The 25,139-nt window shown below is 52.1% G+C and overlaps 1 protein-coding gene across 2 annotated transcripts in view; it reads right to left on the bottom strand.

Annotated features, from left to right (window-relative positions):
• LOC142245186 (aldehyde oxidase-like) overlaps positions 1 to 25,139 on the bottom strand; it is a 314,224-nt gene that overhangs the window by 231,388 nt on the left and 57,697 nt on the right. The window contains exons 3-4 of one of the 2 annotated variants that reach the window (XM_075317641.1): positions 14,838 to 14,934; positions 13,813 to 13,921 (exon numbers count right to left, since the gene is read on the bottom strand). In XM_075317641.1, the coding sequence (XP_075173756.1) occupies positions 13,813 to 13,921; positions 14,838 to 14,934 (206 nt within the window). The remainder of the gene's footprint in view (positions 1 to 13,812; positions 13,922 to 14,837; positions 14,935 to 25,139) is intronic. The other variant, XM_075317642.1, reaches the window with a different exon arrangement.

Here is a 25,139-nt window from a genome sequence, read left to right on the forward strand (position 1 = left end):
GAGGTGCAGGGTCGCGGGGGTCAGCGCAGTGCCAGACGGCACGGTGGTACTCACTCAGCCAATAACATATACGGCAGGGGTCCCCAAACTACGGCCCGCGGGCCGCATCCGGCCCCTGGAGGCCATTTACCTGGCCCGCCTCACAATTTCCTTGTGTTATTTCAATTGCAAGCGCACAGGCGCTTACAATTGAAATAACCCGCCGAGCGCTACATGGGAAGTCTCGTTCCTGTGTAGACGCTCGGCACTCGTTGTCCGGACCTAGAATGATTACGTCATGACGCACGATGTGCTCATCTAGGCCTTACAGCCGGGACCACAGCGCGGGAGCGGCTGCAGTGGAAGGTAAAGCATAATTTCACTTTTTTTTTACTGGGCATGGAGGAGAATCAGAGAGCTGGATCTATATGGGGGATTGATGGGACCTATATGGGGGAGAGAGCTGGACTTATATGGGGAGAGAGAGCTGGACTTATATGGGGAGAGAGAGCTGGACTTATATGGGGAGAGAGAGCTGGACTTATATGGGGAGAGAGAGCTGGACTTATATGGGGAGAGAGAGCTGGACTTATATGGAGGCAGAGTGCTGGACTTATATGGGGACAGAGTGCTGGACTTATATGGGGGCAGAGTGCTGGACTTATATGGGGGCAGAGTGCTGGACTTATATGGGGAGAGAGAGCTGGACTTATATGGAGGCAGAGTGCTGGACTTATATGGGGGCAGAGTGCTGGACTTATATGGGGGCAGAGTGCTGGACTTATATGGGGGCAGAGTGCTGGACTTATATGGGGGAAGAGTGCTGGACTTATATGGGGCAGAGTGCTGGACTTATATGGGGGCAGAGTGCTGGACTTATATGGAGGCAGAGTGCTGGACTTATATGGGGGCAGAGTGCTGGACTTATATGGGGGCAGAGTGCTGGACTTATATGGGGGCAGAGTGCTGGACTTATATGGAGGCAGAGTGCTGGACTTATATGGGGGCAGAGTGCTGGACTTATATGGAGGCAGAGTGCTGGACTTATATGGGGGCAGAGTGCTGGACTTATATGGAGGCAGAGTGCTGGACTTATATGGGGGCAGAGTGCTGGACTTATATGGGGGCAGAGTGCTGGACTTATATGGGGACAGAATGCTGGACTTATATGGGGACAGAGTGCTGGACTTATATGGGGACAGAGTGCTGGACCTATATGGGGGGAGAGAGCTGGACCTATATGGGGGCAGAGTGCTGGACCTATATGGGGGCAGAGTGCTGGACTTATAAGGGGGCAGAGTGCTGGACTTATATGGGGACAGAGTGCTGGACTTATATGGGGCAGAGTGCTGGACTTATATGGGGACAGAGTGCTGGACTTATATGGGGACAGAGTGCTGGACCTATATGGGGGGAGAGAGCTGGACCTATATGGAGGCAGAGTGCTGGACTTATATGGGGGCAGAGTGCTGGACTTATATGGGGAGAGAGTGCTGGACTTATATGGGGACAGAGTGCTGGACCTATATGGGGACAGAGTGCTGGACCTATATGGGGACAGAGTGCTGGACCTATATGGGGGAGAGAGAAGCACATTTCAGAGGTGCACTGTGCTGTATTTGGGGGGTACAGTTTATGTAAGTGTTATATTTACTATTTCTTTATTTTGAATGTTGTATTTGTTCCCTTTTTGTTTTACTTTAAAATGAGATACGTGTAGTGTGCATAGGGATTTTCATAGTTTTTCTTATAGTCCGGCCCTCCAACGGTCTGAGGGACAGTGAACTGGCCCCCTGTGTAAAAAGTTTGGGGACCCCTGGTATACGGAGTCTCTTGTAAAACAAACGGCTGGATGGACGGGTCCCGCAGCCGGCTGCTGTAGTTTCTCCCCTGACTCCAGGCTAATAGTGTGCGTCCCTCCCTGCACTTTCTTTATATGCTCCTCCTGTGCTCCGGTTTCCAGCTGGCTCCCCGGTTCGGTACCGGACGGGCCACCACCCTGTCTCGGCTACCTACGGTTCCACCAGGACTGTCTTCCCTGCCCCTGCAGACGGCCATTACCGTCTGCCTGACTGACTACAAGAGGGTCCTAGGCTCCAACCTAGGCCCCTGTCTGCTTCTGCCACTCTGCACACCTCTTCTCTCTTCCTCTGCCTGGACTTGTCTCTGTTGTTTCCTGCCTCAGACCAGCTAGACTCCTCGGTGGGCATGTCCATCTGCCTGACTCCGCCCACCTGGTGTGTCTGTCTGAACCCGAGGGAGGAAATCAGGTCTCACTGGAGATGACTGCTGTGACCTGCTGGGGGTGGGTGTGTGTGTGTGTTGTTACCTGTGGCCCCTGGCTAGTCCAGGGCGCCACATATGCGTGCCGGCGTGCGGTGTTCTGAGGGAACTACCCGCCCGCTGGTCCGCTTATGCTTATTGTCAGTCACCCCCCATCAGCAGGGAGGGAAGCAATCTGCCACGGCGTTTTTTAGCTGTGAGCGGCTACCTCCCTGCTGAGGCACAAGCTATGTGTGCCGACGTGCGGCGTTCTGAGGGAACTACCCACCGCCGGTTGTTTGTACCCGCCGTAAGTTTGAATAAGAGCGCGAAGTAACGTTCTTCGTGCTCTTTTTCAAACTTTTGCCTATGTCACAACCCCCCCCCGCCGCCCTGTCACAGCCAGCCCAGGGGAGCAGCAGCGTACGGGAACAGGCTGTGGGCCAGTACATTTTCTGGCAAGGCTGCAGTGATTATCTTGGTCACCAACCTGCACGCATTGAGACCCTAACCCTCCCCCGCCCCGGTCCAGCATCCACAATGGTTGTCCGTGGCTGCCTGACCAGAGCTTTACGGCTCTGTTTCTACCTTCTAGCACCTAGCCCCACTCCCCCATCCCCCTCCGGCTGTATGCCCCAGAACGCCAGGAGTGCTAGCCAGGGAAGAGCCAGGGGCAGATGGGTCCTTCAGGAGCTGGTGGGATAGGTGTAATGTCAGGCCCCACTTTAATTGTGCAGGATGAGGGGGGTGGGAGGTGAGCACTTGCACTATGCAGGGAGCAGGTAGTCTGCTGGCGGTGTACCCCCTCCCCCTGCTGATACCCTAGCCCCTTTCAGTAGTCAGCGTTCAGGTGTTTTTTGGCCACTTTAGGGGCCAGCATTAGGCCGCAAGTAAAAGCACCTAAACCCCCTCCCATTTGACACCGCATGCAATGGGGAACATTAACAACCCCCCTTCGTTGTCGTACAGTGGGTTTCATCATGTTATGGCGGCTGTGGGGGGCGGTGCTGACCATCTCGCTGTGCTGTCATGTGCAGGGACCCCGGCCACAGTTGCAGTCTATGGCGCGGGTAGCCGTCGTGACCGGAGTCCATCATCTTCACCTGAGGACCGGCATGAGCGTTGGAGCTCCGGGCGTCGTGAGCGTCGTTGTAGCAGGCGCCACATAGGTAGAGCTAGATCCAGTTGTTGCGGAGAGTGTTCGTGGTCGTTGCTTTGGCATTCTCCCTCTTTTTCAGACTAAGCTCCGGTGAGGTCCTGTAGGGGGACGAAGAGCATCTGTGGGTGCGTCTGTCCGGACAGCAGGGTTGGCATCTGGCGAGCAACCTACAGAGTCAGGTCCGCCATTTCCTGCATCACCTGGTGAGTACCCTGATGTGGGAGTGCGGGGTGGGTTAAGGTCCCTGGGGAGGGTACCGTGATGTTTCCAGGTAACAGCATTTCCGCCCAGCTCTACATTCTGTCACTAAGTTATTTATAACAAACAACGTTGTTGGTACTGAGGAAAGCTTTTGTTAAAAGCCGTGATAGTATCTGTTTTTCGTACCCCTTAGGGGACTGCTCTAACTGTAAAGAATCCTTCCCTATTTCGGAGCCTAGTGCCAGTTCTTTATATTGACCGAACATGTAGTTATACAAATGAGATCTCCTCTGAGACGCCTTTTTTCTAAGTTAAACATATCTAATTTTTCCAACCCTCCTCATACGGGCGGACTCCATTCCTTGTAATAGTGTAGTTGTCCGCCTTTGAGCTAACTCTGGCTTTTGTATGTTCTTTTTGAGATGTAGAGCCCAAAACTGAATCCCGTGTGCCAGGTGTGGCTTTGCAGATGCTTTGTAGAGGGGTAACAATACGCGGGGATCACGGGATCGAATGCCCCTTTTTATACACCCTAATTTAGTGCTGTAAATTGAAAAGATCGGACCTGTATTGGTCTTTGATAATTTATTGAAATGTCAGAAGTGTATTTCCGTACATTTGCATTGCTCGATTGTTTTCCTCACTGTAGGACAGGAAAATAAACAAGTGAGAAGGGAAAATTGGCATTTTATTTATCTGCATAATTATGTCCACTGATATTTCTGAATGACATCGTGTCGTTCAGAATGTGTCCACATTTATATTCTCATAAAAAAGTATAAATCCACTTTTAGGTTTTGTTTATGTGGCGCCCCTGACCTGGTCAGGCACCACTGAGTACTGCACCCATGCTGGGGACAGTACAATACAGGTAATCCAGAAGGCTGACCGAGGTGTGACTACACAGGCGCATAGTGATCAGGTCTCACACATGTACCTATGAGAGGACCCCTGGGGATCCCAGGAGGGGGAAAAGCCTTCACCTCCACTGGAATAGTGGAGGGGGCCAAAAGCCTCCATCTCCTCTCAAGGGGTGTGGTAAGAGAGCCTGGTTGCTAGGTGGCGTAGGCAAGAACAGGAGAGGAGGAGCAGTGAGCCGGTTCAGTGCAGAGTCCAGGGAGCTCCGTGTGGAGCTGACCCCTACCCCTGGGGCTGTTGCAGTCTGACAGCGCCCGCGCAGTGGCTACCGACGGGGGAGAACGGTCACCTAGGAGTGCTACCCGAAACCCATCTCCAGCTAGAGAGAGAGCACAGAGTGGGAAGTAAAGAGACTGCTAGGGAGTACCAGGCCCAAACGGGCGGCAGATCCCGGAGCGGGGATAGATCCACCTTTCCCTGCTAAACCTGCCGGTGTGGGGCCCTCAAAGCCCACACCACAACACCTAAAAGCCGCAGCCACGTAGCCACAGTTAGGGCCCATAGTTCACAGGAGGCAAGCAGCTGGAGTGATCTGGCCCAGGCAACAAGCAAACGGCAAACGAAGGGGAGAGAGGCTTCAGCAACTTCCCTGGGTGACCCCCATAGGGACTAAAAGTCGGGGTTACCCCAAACCACCAAGGGCTAAGGAAGGCGAGTTGGTAGTCACCATCAGAAGTCAGCCTGAAGGATACCTGGTTCCCGCCTGGTTCATCCCAGCTACGCCCGGGTTACTCACCCTGCCACCTGAAGTGAGTAAAACCCCTGAAAGACATCCTGCGTGTGTGGAGTTATTCTGCGCCTTGTGGTACTACGCACCTACACAGGGCCCTGGGGCTTGCCTCACTCTCAGGAGGCTATTCCAACTAACTGCACTCACCATCAGCCCCAGGCGTCCCTTAACCTGCAGTGGCGGTCCCCACTGACCGCAATACTTAGAGTGGCGTCACGACAAATAGAAGATTCCCTACCTGTGACGAGATCCAGCCGAGTGGAGTCCCTGAAGGTAATGCACCGACACAATACTTGCGGGGCTTCACATCTGGCGTCACGAACAGGATAAGGACTAGACCTGTTCAGACAGGTGACCATGTGCCTGGGCGGTCCGCTTGAAAAATTGGAAGCGCCGCCATATTGCCACCATGAAAAGCGCGCTGAAAAACAACAGCAGCCCGCGCTGGGAGAAGTTACCGCCCACGAAGAGGTGTGGCTACCCAGAGATCCCCTGCAGAGTCTTGACCTCGCCAGTGAAGAGAGCGGAAGCGTCCAGAGACGGCGGAACGGAAAAGAAGTCAGCAGCTTGTTGTTAGAGAAAATGGCGTCTGAATGCAGAGACCCAGAGCCAGGCTCCGCTGCCTGGTGGTGTCGGGAGCTCGCCGAGTTCTGCGATCAACTGGAGGCCAGGGTCGGAAGGCTGATCAGAGAGGGACGTGCGGAGTTCCTGGGAATGACCGCGGCGGTTCAGGCCTATGAAGGGAGAGCCGCGCGCCGAGTGCCAGACCGGGCGGTGACGACTCAGACCCCGATGCTGCCACCGATGGGTCAGTCCAGTGATGCCCCTGCCAGCGCGAGTGCCCCGACCCCTGCTGCCACGTCCGCGGTCCCTGAAGAGGTGTCCGGCGCGGCGACGCTAAAGCAGGCCGCAGCCACGCCAGGTGCAGCCCGCCAAGCTCAGGCCGCCGCAGCGATGCCCTGCTCGGCCCACCAAGACCCGGTCCCTGCAGCAACGCCCAGTCCGGCCCGCAGAGAACCGGCTGCCACCGCGACCCTCATCCGCGCCGCAGGTGTGACGCTGACCCAGGCCGCCGCCATGCTAGGCCCGGCCCGCCGAGACCCTACCGCAGCCGCAACGCTCGTCCGCGCCGCAAGTGAGGTGCTGAACCAGGCCGCAGCCACGCCAGGTGCGGCCCGCCAAGCCCAGATCGCTGCAGCGACGCCCAGCCCAGCCTGCAAAGACCCTATCGCAGCTGCGACGCCGATCCAAGCTGCGCCAGAAACGCCCATCCAGGCCGCCGCCATGTCAGGCGCGGCCCGCCAAGACCAGGCCGCCGCCATACCGGGCGCGGCCCGCCAAGAAAAGACAGACGTACCATTGTTTACCCCGGCCTGCAAGGCCAGAGCAGACACCGCTCCCCAGTCTAAGGAAGTCCCTGCTAGGAAGTCCCTGGTAGGTGAGGACCCTGCATACTGGCAGCTGAAAGCTGACCTGGAGGCCAAGTTCCCACAGGAGATGGTGGACCGGTACATGCTCCCTCCGCATACCCCCAAGACGACTCCTGCAGCAACCATGCCAAAGAGATCCCCGCCTGGGCCGGCTGAAGAGCACCCATCCCCAGCACTGCCACCACCGGAGTGCTCAGCAGAACTAAGGGGGAGGGGAGGCCAGGAAGCTGAGGAGCTGACTCAGGAGCCACCAGCAGTGGATCCATACCCAGAGCCGGAGATGTTGCCATATTCCCGCTGGGATGAGGAAGACCTAACACCGTCTGCTGAAGAAGATCTGCCCCAAAGCCTCACCTGGGAGCTTGTAAGCTGTACCTCGCAGAATCCAGCCCGCAAGACACGGCGCCGTAACAGAACCCAGTCTTTCCCTGCACCGCAGTCCCCAGAGCAGAGAGATGAAATAACGGCCAGAGACCTAGAGGAGAAACGGTTCCTGAGAAGAGCCAAAGCCCAGGTCAGAGGACCCCTTTGTCGAGGAGTAGTAGAAGATTTCAGCCTAAAATCAGGATACGGCTTCATCGTAGCACCTGGTATGAAAGAAGGCATTTTTGTCAATAGAAGAGACGTTAGAGCTCATTTGCCCAGAGGACATCCTGGAAGAAACCTAAGGATGGGAGACACAGTGCAGTTTACCATGCATCAAGGCGAAAGAGGCTGGTATGCGCTAGATGTAACACCATGTCCTAAAGAAAAAGAAACAGACACGGAAGAAGAAAGAGATCGAGAAACCAACAGGTGCCACAGCCCTACAGGCCCAAGCCCTGGTGAGGAGGAATCCACATAAAGTACAGAAAGAAGCATAGAAGTTCCCAGTTTGACAAGTTTGACAAGTTTGCAACGTTGATGTTTAAGTATGTGCCCACATAAACTAATGTGAGAAATGAACCTTAAGGCTATGAACTGGCTATAGCCACAAACTCTCGCAGTGTAAATAGTTACACCAGAGGGCACCACCACCACCAGAGTCAGCCTGTTTAGGGGCTTGGCTCGTCTGCAACCAGGGAGCACGTCCGTATATAGGGCCTTGGCTTGCCTGCAACCAGAGAGCATGCCTGTTTATGGGGCCTGGCTCTCCACCACAAAGAGGGTACCTGGTCAGCACCAACTGTGGAGGCCGCCTCTACATCCTGCCAGAAGAGGCTGAAGGCGCGGCTCCACCAGGCCAGGTATACCCTGAAACCACCAGCCCATGAAAGCCGCCTCTACATCCTGCCAGAAGTGGCTGAAGGCGCGGCCAACGTGAGAGGGTTTTGGGTGGGTTAACGGACTTGTGGGTGGAGGGTGGTGATGTATGGTACCTGGTGGTTTTAAAATGTTTTACCATGTTTTTACTGTTTTATGCATTTTAAAATGTTGTCTTGCAGCCCGAGGACGTGCTGGTGATAACTAAGGGGGAATGTGGCGCCCCTGACCTGGTCAGGCACCACTGAGTACTGCACCCATGCTGGGGATAGTACAATACAGGTAATCCAGAAGGCTGACCGAGGTGTGACTACACAGGCGCATAGTGATCAGGTCTCACACATGTACCTATGAGAGGACCCCTGGGGATATCAGGAGGGGGAAAAGCCTTCACCTCCACTGGAATAGTGGAGGGGGCCAAAAGCCTCCATCTCCTCTCAAGGGGTGTGGTAAGAGAGCCTGGTTGCTAGGTGGCGTAGGCAAGAACAGGAGAGGAGGAGCAGTGAGCCGGTTCAGTGCAGAGTCCAGGGAGCTCCGTGTGGAGCTGACCCCTACCCCTGGGGCTGTTTCAGTCTGACAGCGCCCGCGCAGTGGCTACTGACGGGGGAGAACGGTCACCTAGGAGTGCTACCCGAAACCCATCTCCAGCTAGAGAGAGAGCACAGAGTGGGAAGTAAAGAGACTGCTAGGGAGTACCAGGCCCAAACGGGCAGCAGATCCCGGAGCGGGGATAGATCCACCTTTCCCTGCTAAACCTGCCGGTGTGGGGCCCTCAAAGCCCACACCACAACACCTAAAAGCCGCAGCCACGTAGCCACAGTTAGGGCCCATAGTTCACAGGAGGCAAGCAGCTGGAGTGATCTGGCCCAGGCAACAAGCAAACGGCAAACGAAGGGGAGAGAGGCTTCAGCAACTTCCCTGGGTGACCCCCATAGGGACTAAAAGTCGGGGTTACCCCAAACCACCAAGGGCTAAGGAAGGCGAGTTGGTAGTCACCATCAGAAGTCAGCCTGAAGGATACCTGGTTCCCGCCTGGTTCATCCCAACTACGCCCGGGTTACTCACCCTGCCACCTGAAGTGAGTAAAACCCCTGAAAGACATCCTGCGTGTGTGGAGTTATTCTGCGCCTTGTGGTACTACGCACCTACACAGGGCCCTGGGGCTTGCCTCACTCTCAGGAGGCTATTCCAACTAACTGCACTCACCATCAGCCCCAGGCGTCCCTTAACCTGCAGTGGCGGTCCCCACTGACCGCAATACTGAGAGTGGCGTCACGACAAATAGAAGATTCCCTACCTGTGACGAGATCCAGCCGAGTGGAGTCCCTGAAGGTAATGCACCGACACAATACTTGCGGGGCTTCACATTTACACGGGCATGAAATGGAAAAGGCTATCCAATGTTTGATCAGACAGCAATCACTCCAATATTATACTATAGAAGGTGTAGACTAGCTCTATTAATTGAGGCACCTATACGGTGAGGTAGTTACCAACCATACCTTTTACCAGGCAAATTGAGATTTGAAAACTTTGCTATTTGCCATGTTGCAGCAGTTGAAGACTGCTTGGCACCTGCTAAAATCTTTTAAAGAGGCTCCCAAAGCTGGCAGTAGAGACAGATGAGGCATTAACAATGTAGTTCCCTTTATACCTATATTCGGAAAAGCATCCATAAGGAGTAAAAAAAAAAAGAAAAAAAGCCCCCATTCAGTTTTGTTCCTTCTGGAATGTTGTGCTGCATGGAAGCAGTTTTTATCCACTATTACCCATTATCTGGACGCTTATTATCCTTCGGCCCAAAGGGCCCACAGGTATGCCTCAACTTTGCGTGGAAGGTCATTTCCATGGCAGTCATTTTTAAGAAGCGCCTTTCCCAGGCTACCGGGGGGGGGGGGCGCAGCTTACGTCCCCAGAGTATGACTCAGTGGCAGGTTGTGGTACTTGGATTTTGGTACATGGGTCCAACCCCAATAGTGTAAAGTTTAAACTTGATTTTTCCACAACATGGAATCAGGATACCGGCACCTCTAAATGAGGACCTAATGGTGTAGTGGAATTTCTTATTGAGTTTTCAATGGCCATACTTGTTTTAAGAGATGGAATAGACAAATTCGTAGATGGAATATCTCCCGGCAAGGAAGGGCCAGCTGGTTTTGGGGTTGTTTCAATACAATGGTGTTCCCAAAAAAAAAATAAAAAGTTCTGCCGCTTGGCCCGGCAGCCATGGCTGAGCAACCTTACTATGATCGCGCCTTTCCTCCATTTCGGTTCAGTTGCAGAAGGGGGGAGACTTTGAAAAAGGTGTATAACCGGTTGTTTTGACAAGGCGTACAACTTCCCCCTTCTGTAATTAGGCTGATTAGACCTTGGTTTTAGGGCGGCTTTGCACGTTTCAACATCGCACGTGCGATGTCGGTGGGGTCAAATCGAAAGTGACGCACATCCGACGTCACTTTCGACATCGTAGTGTGTAAAACCTAGATGATATGATTAACGAGCGCAAAAGCGTCGTTCTCGTATCATCGGTGTAGGCGCCGACTTTTTCATAATTACGTTGCCGCGACAGGTATGATGTTGTTCCTCGTTCCTGCGGCAGCACACATCGCTGTGTGTGAAGCCGCAGGAGCGACGAACATCACCTTACCTGCCGCCGGAAGGAAGAAGGTGGGCGGGATGTTTACATCCTGCTCATCTCCGCCCCTCCGCTTTGATTGGCCGCCTGCCGTGTGACGTCGCTGTGACGTTGTTCGACCCGCCCCCTTAGGAAGGAGGCGGGACGCCGGCCACAGAGACGTCACAGGCCAGGTGAGTGCATGTGAAGCTGGCGTAGCGATAATGTTTGCAACGCCAGGAATCACAAGATATCGCTGCTGCGATGGGGGCGGGGACTATTGTGTGTGACATCGCAGCATCGACTTGCGATGTCGCAACGTGCAAAGCCCGCCTTAGAATGCCTATCAGGTAACGCAAGGTTGAAGGCAAAACAGATGCCCGGTTGCTGTAATATCTTGGCTCACGTGCTATTGTTATTTCAATTTCAGGTGTTCTGGTAACTCCATCCGTCCCAGGATCAAGGCTTAGAGTTCCCAGCTTGGTTGTGGGATGTCACGATGAATGGGGGCCAATGATCCGGTCCTCCGTTGCCACACCGACATGGCGGACCTATGGTAAGGTATGCAGCGAGTGGCGTGAACAAGTGGGTAAAGTGCATGATGATTTCACGGGGGATTCCTTAGTAATACACGCCCTTCAGTATTTAGCGGATCTAAACTATCAACGGGTGTCGGTTTCTGTTACGAGCAAGCGGTTATGGGGTTCGCTTGCCATTTTAATTTGCGGTTCTGCACTAACGTGACCATGGCCTAGTGGGGCACAAGGTATTGAAGGGTAGGAGGATTAGCGGTACGCAGGTGGATAACGGGGCCGATTTCTTTCTAGTCATTGGCTGACCTAAGAAAGGTACCGGGTTGGGTTGTTACTTCCATCGAAAATCTACTCCTTTTTTAGCGGTTTTGGGATCATTTTCTCCACCCCCGGCTGGTATGCCCGAAGGCATCGGTCTTGGCCCTTAGGCGAGCAGGGGTTACTCGGACCAATTTTTACCTACGTAGACGGTCCCCCATTTTATTGGGCAGTTTCCATTGGTAATGTGGCGTTTTTTCTGGTTTCTTTGGGTTTGCCAGAGGCGGAACCCGGGACGTACCCTTTCAGAATTAGGCTTCTCCCGAGGCTTCACGGGCAAGTATGCATGAGCGGGTTGAGAGATGGCAAGCAAAATGCATTATGAGGAACATTAGGACTGAGTTGTTTTGAAAACGTGTTTTTGATAGACACACAAGAGGCTACGGACCGGTGTACAGTGCTGGCTTTATAGTACAGATGTTTCAGATTCGGATTTTGAGTTTTTAAAAAAAGAAATTTACATGGGGTTTATAGCAGAGCCACCCCAGGGAGAAGAGGTGTCTGCTTATTTCGAGAATTCCCTTTAATGACAGTGTTTTCTTTACAGATGTAAGCCGCACTAGTGTTTGGCTCCTGGCCACTCCTACATATTTTGGGCCTCCTACATATTTTGGTCTCCACGGAGAGCTGATCCCCCACCTGGCGGTCGGTTCTTCATTTTCTTTGCTGTGGATATAAATTAGAGAGATTGCCGGTGCCTGGCATGGCCGCGGGTGCTACGAGAAGTGATCAGGATTGAGTGAGCCATCTATTTTCCGGTCATCTTGGTGATCCATGTGGGCGACAAAGATCTAGTCCCCTGCCGTCTAGCTGTGCCCCTTGCCCTCATCTGGTCAGATATGTACAAATTTCCCTGCTTCTTTTCCAGGTTTAAGATGGTTCAGGCTGTGGGGACCCTTCAGCTCATGGGACACAGAGCTAGGGAAGGATGTGTTAGGGAGCTGTCTTGGCGCACGCTCAGCCTGCACCTACCTAAGTTGATCCTGAATAAAAAAAAAAAAATATTGGGTGTTGGTCTGGCATCGCCAGTAGGAAGGTAATAACTTGGCTTTCCTTACGCTTGGATGGGTACATCTAAAACGCTACCGTTTCGGTTATCGTTTAGCAGGAAGGTGTGAGAAGGTGGCTCAGGGAATTTAGATTTTTGGGGGGATCGCAGCTTGCTAGGGCTTTGGTGCTCCTTAGCGGAAGGGGTTGGTAGAGATGGTTGGAGATACCCGCACCGGACGGCCGGTTTAGGCGGAAAATCTCCCAATAACCCCGTTTATTACCCCATAAATCTCCCAATAACCCCCGACAGACTGGGAAAGAGACAGACCTGGAAAGAGACAGACCTGGAAAGAGACAGACCTGAAAAGAGACAGACCGGAAAAACAGACAGACCGGAAAAGAGACAGCCCAGGCAAAGAGACAGCCCAGGCAAAGAGACAGACCTGGAAAGAGACAGACCTGGAAAGAGACAGACCTGGAAAGAGACAGACGGGGAAAGAGACAGACGGGCAAAGAGACAGCCCGGGCAAAGAGACAGCTCGGGCAAAGAAACAGCCCTGGAAAGAGACAGATGGGGCAAAGAATAGTATAGTTTAAGTTCATTTTGCTCCTGTCGCCTGTGAGGTATTTTTTATGGGTGGGTGATTTTAGCCGTTTGTATTTATATTCATGTAATGTCTAATATGTGTCATTCAATTTTATTTTAGATTATTGATGCAACCATATCGTTGAAATTTGACACAATGAAGGACTGTCAGCAATGTGATGATGACTATATGGGAATTTCCTCTAGGACATGTAGACAAATATGTATACTGCAATAGTTAATCTATCACTTCAACATGCGTCCAAGTTGTTTTGGTCATTTGCAAATTAAGTACCATAACATGCACATGGTCAGAGGCACAAATAGCAGTACATCGAAAAAAATACTTTTTTTGTATCTATAAAGGCACCGCGTCGATATTGCGCTCTGCCAAGGTGCATATAGCACACACGCTGTAAACCTTTAAGCATACAAGTAGATTTAATGTTATAAATATAATACACCACTATTCATATAAATGAACTACCATCAGTGTACTCGAGCCATGTGCACATGATGCTCCTGAAGTTCAAATAATGTAAGACAGACAGATACAAATACAGACAGAGAGATAGAGACAGACAGATACAAATACAGACAGAGAGATAGCGAGAGACAGACAGATACAAATACAGACAGAGAGATAGAAACAGACAGACAGAGACAAATACAGACAGAGAGATAGAAACAGACAAAGAAAGACACAGACAGAGACTGGGAGAGAGACAGAGAGACAGTTACTATCCCGGGCAACGCCCAGGTACTACAGCTAGTGTATACATATATTGTGACAGTGTAATATAATCTATAATATTTATACATAGAACTAAATCAAACTAAACGGTGTTACCTGTACTGGATGCAACCTGCTTGCTGTGCTTCCAATCCCCTCCACTGTAGTAATTGCTGCACCATATAGAGAGCAGATGGGCAATAAACAGGCATTGGCTGAATAGTGACTAGATGTTGTTAAGGTTTTAAACATCTCTGTAGTACCACACTATATAGCAAACATGTATAGGACCACACTATATAGCAAACATGTATAGGACCACACTATATAACAAACATGTATAGGACCACACTATATAACAAACGTCTATAGGACCACATTATATAACAAACATCTATAGGACTACACTATATAACAAACGTCTATAGGACTACACTCTACAGCAAACATCTGTAGGACCACACCATATAGCAAACATTTGTAGGACCACACTATATAACAAATGTCTATAGGACTACACTATACAGCAAACATCTAAAAGACCACACTATATAACAAATGTCTATAGGACTACACTATACAGCAAACATCTATAGGACCACACTATATAGCAAACATGTATAGGACCACACTATATAACAAATGTCTATAAGACCACACTATATAGCAAACATGTATAGGACCACACTATATAACAAATGTCTACAGGACCACACTATAACGCAAACATCTATAGGACCACACTATATAGCAAACATCTATAGGACTACACTATATAACAAATGTCTATAGGACCCCACTATATAACAAACATCTATAGGACTAGACTATATAACAAATGTCTATAGGACCACACTATAACACAAACATCTATAGGACCAAACTATATAGCAAACATCTATAGGACTACAGTATATAACAAAAGTCTATAGGACCACACTATATAACAAACATCTATAGGACTACACTATATAACAATCATGTGGCTCCATACTGTATCACCATCTGCAGCCTCATGGGTAGCACCTCTGCTTTTTGGAATACGACCACTAGGTGTCTCTAACTTACTATAACTTGAAGAGAAAATATAGTATAACTAGATGGAATTCATAGTATAATTTATTAATCAGTAAATTGGATACTGGATCTTCTTGGAAACAGGGTGGATATGAGATACCATCACAGTGCAGGACCCGCAGCCTCCTTCTCCACAGCCATATTTGGTTCCTGTCAACCTCACTGGCAAAAAAATGTCAAGGAATAACATTCACTGAGTTTTCTACATCAAAGATTATATCCCACTAAAAATGCAGGTGTAACTATAGAGTAGCATGTAAAATATCGGCATCTAGAAGAAGATAATACATGTCAGATTGGGCGCACAATACATAGATATCGGGCAGTGTTAGTCTAAACTCCCACTGTGTAAATTTGGGGCGTTTTTGATGTTGTGAATTTGCAGCAGAAATTCTGCGTCAATTTACTGATTTAGGTTACTTGCATTTTTATTGCTTTCTTGGCAGGTCAAGTTTTAAATAAGATTAGTTTTGATTCCCTGTTTGCTGCGTTACCTACCTAGCCTTTATAGCCTTATTGATAAACTCAAGTGCGGATTGTGTTTTTACTACAGTTCTGCAGCAGAAACACAATAAAAAAGAGTATATATTTTATATCTACAGAATTTTCATAGCCAATTCAAATCTAAGAAGAAAATCCATAAATTAAACCTGTAATTCCAACAATAGAAACTGACATGCTGTGGATTCCAAAATTGTACTGCAGGTCGATTTCCGTACAGTGGGCAAGAGATTTGGATAAAGCTCATTCACTATGCATGCAGAACAATGGCTGTATTAATTACACTTCCAGCAAATAATGCAGCCTATGAGACGCAGTATATATTCACCATGGAAACTAAAGGCCGTTTTACACGCTGCGACATCGCTAGCATCGGCTAGCGATGTCGCGAGCGATAGCACCCGCCCCCGTCGGTGGCACAATATGTGGTGATCGCTGCTGTAGCGAACATTATAGCTACGGCAGCGTCACACGCACATACCTGCCCTGCGACGTCGCTGTGACCGGCGAACTGCCTCCTTTCTAAGGGGGTGGTTCGTTCAGCGTTACAGCGACGTCTCAGCAGCGTCACTGAACCACCGCCCAATAGAAAAGGAGGGGAGGAGATGAGCGGCCGGAACATGCCGCCCACCTCCTTCCTTCCTCCTTTTCCGGTGGATGCTGGTAAGGAGATGTTTGTCGTTCCTGCGGTGCCACACGTAGCGATGTGTGGTGCCGCAGAAATGACAAACAACATCGTTACTGCAGCAGCAACGATAATTGGGAAGAGGGGGGCATGTCACAGATGAGCGATTTTGAACGTTTTTGCGACGATTCAAAATCGCTCATAGGTGTCACACGCAACGACATCGCTAAAGCGGCCGGATGTGCGTCACAAATTCCGTGACGCCAACGAGATCGCTTTAGCAATCTCGTAGTGTGTAAAGACACCTTTAGTCTTAGGCCAGTTTCAATCATCCATGTTTAATCAGGTACAAGCCACACGCATGGCATGGGTATGGTCATACTTGTGTCATACGTGTGTCTTACATATGTGACATCTGTGTTTGCATACGTGTGACGTCAGTGGGACACGTACCAGAGAAAACACGTGCCTTTTTAATAAAAAGATTTTCTATATTCACCTGTATCCAGCGCTGCTGTCTTTGTCTCTTCTGTCACTTCCAACCCCCCCTAATTATGCTCATTGAATATGCACTGCACCTCGGACCTGGAAGCAGTATCCAGCAAGCAGTGTGTGTGCAGGGACATCCAGGAGATCATTGGAGTTCCCAGTGAACTCTGATGACATCCTGATGATACCCCTGCGACACCTGCGCTACAGCGGGTGTGACGATAATGATTTCACAGGTTCATCAGAGTTCATCGGGAGCTCGGTTGACCTCCTGGACGTCACCGCACACACACTGCTTGCTGGATACTCACCTGTCACTGGCAATGCTGTCCCAGATGCTCTGGCTTCCAGGTCCAAGGTGCAGTAAATATTCAATGAGCATAATTTGCGGTGGTTGGAAGCAAGTGACAGCAGAGCCGAAGACAGCAGCGCTGGATACAGGGGAATATAGAAAATCTATTTATTTCAAAGACACGTGTTTTCTCTGGTACATGTCACACTGATGTCTCATGGATCACATCAGTATTCGATCTGTGTGAAACCCCTGATGCCGGAGAAAAAACGGACATGTATCCGTGTGAATGTGCGGGGCCACGCGGGGTCACACTGTCCGTGTGAAAACACAGACGTATGTGTAACTTCAGAGAATAACATGGGTATGTGTGGTATCCATGTTAAAAATGTATGTCACACGTACCTGAAATGCGGACGTCTGAAACTGGTCTTAGGAATCCCTGTGTAACTCTGGAGCCTCTTGCATGTGACTCTTTGCTACTGACACCTGCTTCTACTTTGTGCATTTGTCGCGGGCGGGGAGGATGCCGTCGCTGCTGCGCTCTCGCTAACGCTCGGGTCCGGCGCGGCTGCTGCTGCTGCTCGGTGGCTCGAGCGGTGGGCCGGATCCGGGGACTCGAGCGGCGCTCCACGCCCGTGAGTGAAAGGGGTGGTTGATTTGGGGGATTTAGTCCGTGACGCCACCCACGGGTCGTGGTGAAGATAGGCACCACCGCTGCTGGTGACGGGGATCCCGGGAGCGATTGTAGGGAGCAGCTGGGATGTTGTTTTCCCCCTCCGTGGGTAGGGGTCGGTGGTCCCGGGGCCCGGTGATGTTGTGACGGGGAGGCAGGGTTGGTGAGGTGTAGGGTTGCAGGTACAGCGCGGCGCGGTGCCGGATGGCACGGGTGTACTCACTCAGCAAGAAAGGTACAAAGTCCTCGGTAAACCAAACGGCTGGAAGAACGGGTCCCGCAGCCGGCTGCAGTGCTTCTCCCCGGACAGGTGATGGTGGCTGTCTTTCCCTGCACCTTGATGTTCTCTTTCTGACTACTATGGATTCCCAACGGTAGTCCGCTCCCCGGTGTATGGGTACCGGAGGAGCCCGTTTGCCCGCAGACGCTGGCCCTTGGGTCTCTAGCCTTAGGCGGTAGCTGTATACCCTCACGGTGTGGGCGGGTAGCGTTCAATCGGGACTTTTGCTGTTGTGAAACCCCTGGGGTTCCAGTCACATTCTGATCTGACTATTGTCGGCGGCTCCAAGCCTGGTCGGGGTCCGATGGCCTTGCCTGTGTGTGCTGGCTTCACTTTGCTCCCCGGTCGGTACCGGCGGGCCGTCGCCCGTCCCTGGTCCTACGGTTCCACGTTGCTCCACCACTCCTGCAAACGACCACCACCGTCTCCCAACCTTGCTGTTAGTGCCTGGGCCACAAACCCAGACACCCAAGTGTTTACTCCTCTCACTTCACACTCCTACACTCAACTGTCACTTTTCCCGCCTCCAGGCCTGTGAACTCCTCAGTGGGTGGAGCCAACCGCTTAGCTCCGCCCCACTTGGTGTGGACATCAGACACTGGAGGGAGGCAACAAGGGTTTTTGTTTGGCTGATGTCCCTGTCTGATGGGGGTGGGGGGTGTTTGTATGTTATTTGTGACGACCTGGCTAGGCCAGGGCGCCACATTGCCCCTTGGTGAAATGCAGACCGTCCGCGGGCTGCCCGTCCATCACCGGTTTTATTTTTCAACTGTAAAAAGATGAATAAACATGTAAAACATTTTCAAACATAAGCATTTCTTGTAAGGACACTTGAACGTTGCACATATAAACATTTTTAATAATGACGGACGGATGTCTTCCGCTCTCCCACCCAAGCAACCTAGCCCTGATGCTGCCCCTAAGAAGTGGGCAGCACCCCTTGACCCCAGTCCAGGTTCAGGCTGCCCGAGCGGGAACGGGTACGGTTACTCGCACCCGGCTGTCACTTCAGGGGACCCCACGTCCTTGGGGGACCCCTGGCCCCCGGAGGATGGCCACCGGTCCTGGTGGTGGCCGGGCCCCAGCCTGCTCTGCTGCGGGCCCTTCCTCCAATCTGCCTCTCCAGAGGCGGCTCCACGGAAAATCAACCCTCAACTTATTTACAGGCCCACAAGTTCGTGGGTGGCCTGCCAGTTCTTGGCCATGTCCATGAGTAGTCTCTCATGCAGGTTGTAAACACACGGTCCCTCCGAGGACAACTTGCCGGCAACGGCCGGAATAATCACACAGATAATCAGGTAAATGTTACGGTTCATTAGAGTCATTCAATCACACTGCTGAGGGTCCCAACGGGGGACAACTGCTTGCAACGGAGGACCGCTGCCACTACTTGAGGTCATACTCCTCTGAGACCTCCTACAGATCCACATCTGGACGGCTTGGTGGAGGAGGGGGCTGGGGCCGCGTCTGCTCACTGTGGCTCTTCCTCTGTTTTACATCCAGGGCGAACCAGCCCCTCTCTCTGCAGTGGCGGGTGTAAGTCACTAGGTCGCCCAGCAGTAGATCACGACCTGGGTGGCCCGTGGGGAGGTGTGAATTGACATCACGGCGGGCCACGAATACTTCAGTCTCCAGGCCCGGCTCATAGATGAAGCCAAACCCCCTTCTTTGGTCAAACTGCCGGACTTGACCCTCGTACACTGGGCCCCGCACCCGAAAGGTGGCATGACGGAGTGCAACTTTTTCTCGGATCACCCACGCCAGCACTTCGGCCCTCTGCTGCTTTCTAGCGGCAATCTCCCGGCCCAACGGGTTTAGCTCCCTGTCCCAGTATGGGGCGTTGGCAGACCCACGCACCCGGGTCGGGCCCCGCTGGACCGCACCCACATCGGCTACGACCGCCTGCCAGCTCCAAAACTCTCCACGGGCCCCGGGACCATCAACCCCCCTACCCACAGAGGGGACATAACAACTACGCTGCTCCCTGTCATCGCTCCCGGGATCCCCGTCCAGAGCAGCGGTGGTGTCACAACCTCAACACAACCGTGGGTGGCGTCACGGACAATCTCCCTTACCTAACCCCCTTTTTACTGTGGAGCCTGGTATCACAGACCGGGTCACGCCACCGTGATACCCACAGAAGTGACCTCGTGGCCCGGATCTCAGTACCCCTTATCCACGGGCGACACACTTACCCGCTCCTCCAACTCTGTCTCCACCTCGCGTCTCCGCACGGCCGCCGCCACTTCCTCCATCTCAGCCACCCAGCGCTCCATCAAAAACCGGACCTGGGCTTGAAGGCGGCAGCACATCTATGCGGTCCGGGCTTCCACCCACGCTGCTGTTCCTGGCGTGGGCTCGGGGATTTCCGTGGTGCCGGACGGACGGGACATCATGCGTGGCCGTATTCCAGGAACCAAGTCCTGGCGTCTCCGCTTTTATAGCCTCGGCTACATCAGGCAGACACACTCTCGCGCCCCCTTGGTACTCTTCAGCACTTCTGTTTGTTGGGGGCGGGGCTTCGCTTTCGCGCCTTCCCTGCTCGGAGAAGATGCTCGAGCGGGAGATTTTCGCGCCAAGATAGCGGCACTTCAAAATTTTCGGCCGGACGCCGCCGGTGGAGATCACAAGGAGCACTTCTACTGGTAAGTAGAGGGGTTCAATCCTGTTTGTGACGCCAAGTTTTCATGGGCGGGGAGGACGCCGTCGCTGCTGCGCTCTCGTTAACGCTCGGGTCCGGCGCTGCTGCGGCTGCTGCTGCTGCTCGGTGGCTCAAGCGGTGGGCCGGATCCGGGGACTCGAGCGGCGCTCCTCGCCCGTGAGTGTAAGGGGTGGTTGGTTTGGGGGATTTAGTCCGTGACGCTACCCACGGGTCGTGGTGAAGATAGGCACCACCGCTGCTGGTGACGGGGATCCCGGGAGCGATGGTAGGGAGCAGCTGGGATGTTGTTTTCCCCCTCCGTGGGTAGGGGTCGGTGGTCCCGGGGCCCGGTGATGTTGTGACGGGGAGGCAGGGTTGGTGAGGTGCAGGGTTGCAGGGACAGCGCGGCGCGGTGCCGGATGGCACGGGTGTACTCACTCAGCAAGAAAGGTACAAAGTCCTCGGTAAACCAAACGGCTGGATGGACGGGTCCCGCAGCTGGCTGCAGTGCTTTTCCCCGGACAGGTGATGGCGGCTGTCTTTCCCTGCACCTTGATGTTTTCTTTCTGACTACTATGGATTCCCAACGGTAGTCCGCTCCCCGGTGTATGGGTACCGGAGGAGCCCGTTTGCCCGCAGACGCTGGCCCTTGGGTCTCTAGCCTTAGGCGGTAGCTGTATACACTCACGGTGTGGACTGTTGCCTTCAATCGGGACTTTTGCTGTTGTGAAACCCCTGGGGTTCCAGTCACATTCTGATCTGACTATTGTCGGCGGCTCCAAGCCTGGTCGGGGTCCGATGGCCTTGCCTGTGTGTGCTGGCTTCACTTTGCTCCCCGGTCGGTACCGGCAGGCCGTCGCCCGTCCCTGGTCCTACGGTTCCACATTGCGCCACCACTCCTGCAGACGACCACCACCGTCTCCCAACCTTGCTGTTAGTGCCTGGGCCACAAACCCAGACACCCAAGTGTTTACTCCTCTCACTTCACACTCCTACACTCTGTCACTTTTCCCGCCTCCAGGCCTGTGAACTCCTCAGTGGGTGGAGCCAACCGCTTAGCTCCGCCCCACCTGGTGTGGACATCAGACACTGTAGGGAGGCAACAAGGGTTTTTGTTTGGCTGATGTCCCTGTCTGATGGGGGTGGGGGGTGTTTGTATGTTATTTGTGACGACCTGGCTACGCCAGGGCGCCACACATTAACTTCTCACAGGGAGTCTGTCACCAGGTTTTGCTACCGATTCTGAGAGCAGCATAATGTAGAGGCAGAGACCCTGATTCTAGTGACAATATGCGACTTTGATAAAATCCCTGTTTTATCTGCTGCAGCGTTTGCAGTTACTGTATCTGAATGCTGAGCTCTCACTAATTGGCAACTTTCTGCCCATATACAGTGTCCACAGAAAGCTACCAATCAGTGGTGGAGGGCGAGTTATACAGAACTCATGAACATGCTTGACTACCTGGCAGCAGGTTTACTTGTCCTCTTGTGATAATCTCCTGCAGAGAAAACAGTGATTTTTATCAAAACTACAGCAAGCAGCCCAGTAAGTGACATATCGCTGGAATCAGGCTCTCTGTCTCTACATTATGCTGCTCTTAGATTCGGAGACAAAACCTGGTGACTGATTCACTTTTACATCTTATGACTTACCGTATATTTTCATCATAGGTCACTATGTAAATTATGACGACAGTGTTAGGACATAATAACACCAAGATAGCAAAAAGGAATTTCAGAAACAATCAGCTATTACGGATGCAGTGCTTCCCTGCAAGTGTAAACAGTAGACACACATTGGATAGTCCGGCCAATACAGAAAAAAACTTCTTCACCGTTTTATTTTAGTCATATTTTTAAAAATCAGAAGACAAAATCCATAGAGAAAATGTTACACAAATGAATCACTGCATTAACCCACATGCATCAGACATGTACTTGTCCTTAAACATGTACGTGAGTATAAGTGTGTTTAGGAAACATGTTGGTTAATGCAGTAATCTCTCTTTGTAATATTTTCTATGTGGTTTACACTTTTAGACTGATTTTAAAAATGATACTAGAATAAAACAGTGAAGATACTTTTATCTACTGTACATTGCCTGGAATATGCACATTTGTTTCTGTAGAAGATTTCTGTTGGGTTTGACATCAAAGGCCCCTATCATCAAGACTCGATTTTCTTAATGAATCAGGAGTGTCTGATGTGCACCATTTGCCTCCTTGTGCCTCGACACAAACCTTTCTCCAGTCAGCGACTGGCTTAAGTAATGCCATATCTCGTCATTAATTAGGGTACCGTCTCACTAAGCGACGTACCAGCGATTCCGACCATGATTTGACCTGGTCAGGATCGCTGGTGCGTCGCTACATGGTCGCTGGTGAGCTGTCAATCAGGCAGATCTCACTAGCGACCAGCCACCAGCCACCAGCGACTCGGCGCTTGGTAACGAAGTTACACATCGGTTTACTAAGCAAAGCGGTTTGCTTAGTTACCTGATATTTACCCTGGTTACGTGTGCAGGGAGCCAGCGCTGGCAGCCTATAAGCATGTATGCTGGTAACCAGGGTAAATATCGGGTAACTAAGCAAAGCGCTTTGCTTAGTAACCCGATGTGTACCCTGTTTATGTGTGCAGGGAGCCAGTGCTAAGCGGTGTACGCTGGTAACCAGGGTAAATATCGGGTTACAAAGCAAAGTGCTTTGCTTAATTACCCGATATTTACCTTGGTTACCAGCGTACGCTGCTTACACAGAGTCGGTGCTCGTTGGTCTCCTGCAGTCAAACACGCCGATGTGTGCTGCACAGCGGGAGACCAACGAGCAAAAAATGAACCAGAATAGTGTGTAACGATCAGCGATTTCACAGCAGGGGCCAGGTCGCTGCTTAGTGTCACACACAGCAAGATCGCTGATGAGGTCACTGGTACGTCACAAAACCTATGACTCAGCGGCGATCTCACTATGTGAGAAGTACCCCTTAGACAAGCTGTGGTATCACGCCTCTGCCGAGCCTTATCTTCCAGCATTTTGGAAGATCTGGGAGAAACTGGGGTGAAAATGGCAAAAGTATCTAAATTTTCTCCAAGTTGCACAAAACGTTTGTGACTTTTCATAACAAATGACTCCAGAATTCTAGTGAAATTGCTTTGAATCATCAGCTCCAAAGTCTCATCCATATTTGGATAAGAACCATTTCACTTGTCCCTTCACCCAGCGCCATATATCAGGCACAATACAGGCACTAGGCATTGTAATCAGGATTGTAACACTGACTTCTATGTCAACACAGTACCACTTCTGTTTAGTATTAATCAATGTGCCTTTGTGGCGCCCTGGACAAGCCAGGGGCCACAGAGAACAACACCAACACACCCCACACTCCCGGTCAGGCACACCAAAGTCAGACACCAAACCCTTGTTGCCTTCCTCCAGGGGCTGATGTTCACACCAGGGTTTTCACCGTTACCGCCTCCGGAGAGGCAAATTGGAGGAAGGGCCCGCAGTGGAGCAGGCTGGGGCCCAGCCACCACCGGAACCGGTGGCGATCCTCTGGGGGTTTCAGGGGTTCCCCATGGACGTGGGTCCCCTGAAAAGGACAGAACCCGCTCGGGCAACTTGTGCTGGACTGGAGTCAAGGGGTGCTGCCCGTTTGCTTAGGGGCAGCATCAGGGCCAGGTTGCTTGGGTGGGAGAGAGTGGAAGCCGTAACTGTTTGCAACGTTTAAGTAAGAGTACCTCCCGATGTGGGAAGATGTTATTATATTTGTAATGTGTTTACCATTTTTCATATTTTTCAGTTTGTAAAAAAATAAAACCAGTGATGGACGGGCAGCCCGCGGACGGTCTGCATTTAACTAAAGGGGAATGTGGCGCCCTGGACAAGCCAGGGGCCACAGAGAACAACACCAACACACCCCACACTCCCGGTCAGGCACACGAAAGTCAGACACAAAACCCTTGTTGCCTTCCTCCAGGGGCTGATGTTCACACCAAGGGGTGGGCCAGGCAGTTGGCCCCGCCCACCGAGGAGTTCACAGTCCTGGAGGCGGGAAAAGCAGGCAGTTCAGTTGAGATGAGTTGAGGAGTGGAGAGAGATTAGAGTTAGAAGAAAAAGTGGAAGGAGGAAAGTGGCAGTTAAGCAGCCTGAAGTTGGTCCAGGTGTGTGGCCTGGACGGATCAGCAAGGTTGGCAGACGGTGGTGACCGTCTGCAGGAGTGGCCTATTGGAGTTTACCGTAAGGACCGTGGACGGGCGGTGGCCCGGCGGTACCGGACCGGTACGCAAAGAGAAGCCAGCACCAACCGGCAGGGGCTTACGGACCCCGGCAAGGCTAGGAGTTGCCGTGAATTTGCCAAATCCGTTAGCGAAGGGAACCTCCTGGGTTTCCCAGCAGCCAAGTCCCGACAGAAGGCAACCGTCCAACCGAGAGAGGGAAACACAGTCACCGCCAAGGCTAAAGTTCCCAGGGCCAGAGCCTGCGGGCAAAAGGGGCTCCTTCAACCCATATCCAAGCTGGGGAGCGGGTTACCGGTGGGAACCCATTGGAACCGTTACACTACATAGGTGCAGGGAAAGGCAGTCACCATCAACCTGCCGGGAGAAACAACACCGCAGCCATGTGTTTTACCGAGAACTGTGTCCTCATCATTGGCTGAGTGAGTACCACCGTGCCGTACGGCACAGCGCTGCCCCCGCGACCCTGCACCTCACCAGGCCCCGTAACCCGCCTGCCATCCTTCCCTACCACATCACCGGGCCCCGGGACAACCAACCCCCTACCCATGGAGGGGAGAACTAACATCAAAGCTGCTCCCTGTCACCGCTCCCGGGATCCTCGTCCAGAGCAGCGGTGGTGTCACAA

This window comes from Anomaloglossus baeobatrachus, chromosome 7 (assembly GCF_048569485.1).
Source record: "Anomaloglossus baeobatrachus isolate aAnoBae1 chromosome 7, aAnoBae1.hap1, whole genome shotgun sequence".
In the NCBI taxonomy this organism is placed as follows: domain Eukaryota; kingdom Metazoa; phylum Chordata; class Amphibia; order Anura; family Aromobatidae; genus Anomaloglossus; species Anomaloglossus baeobatrachus.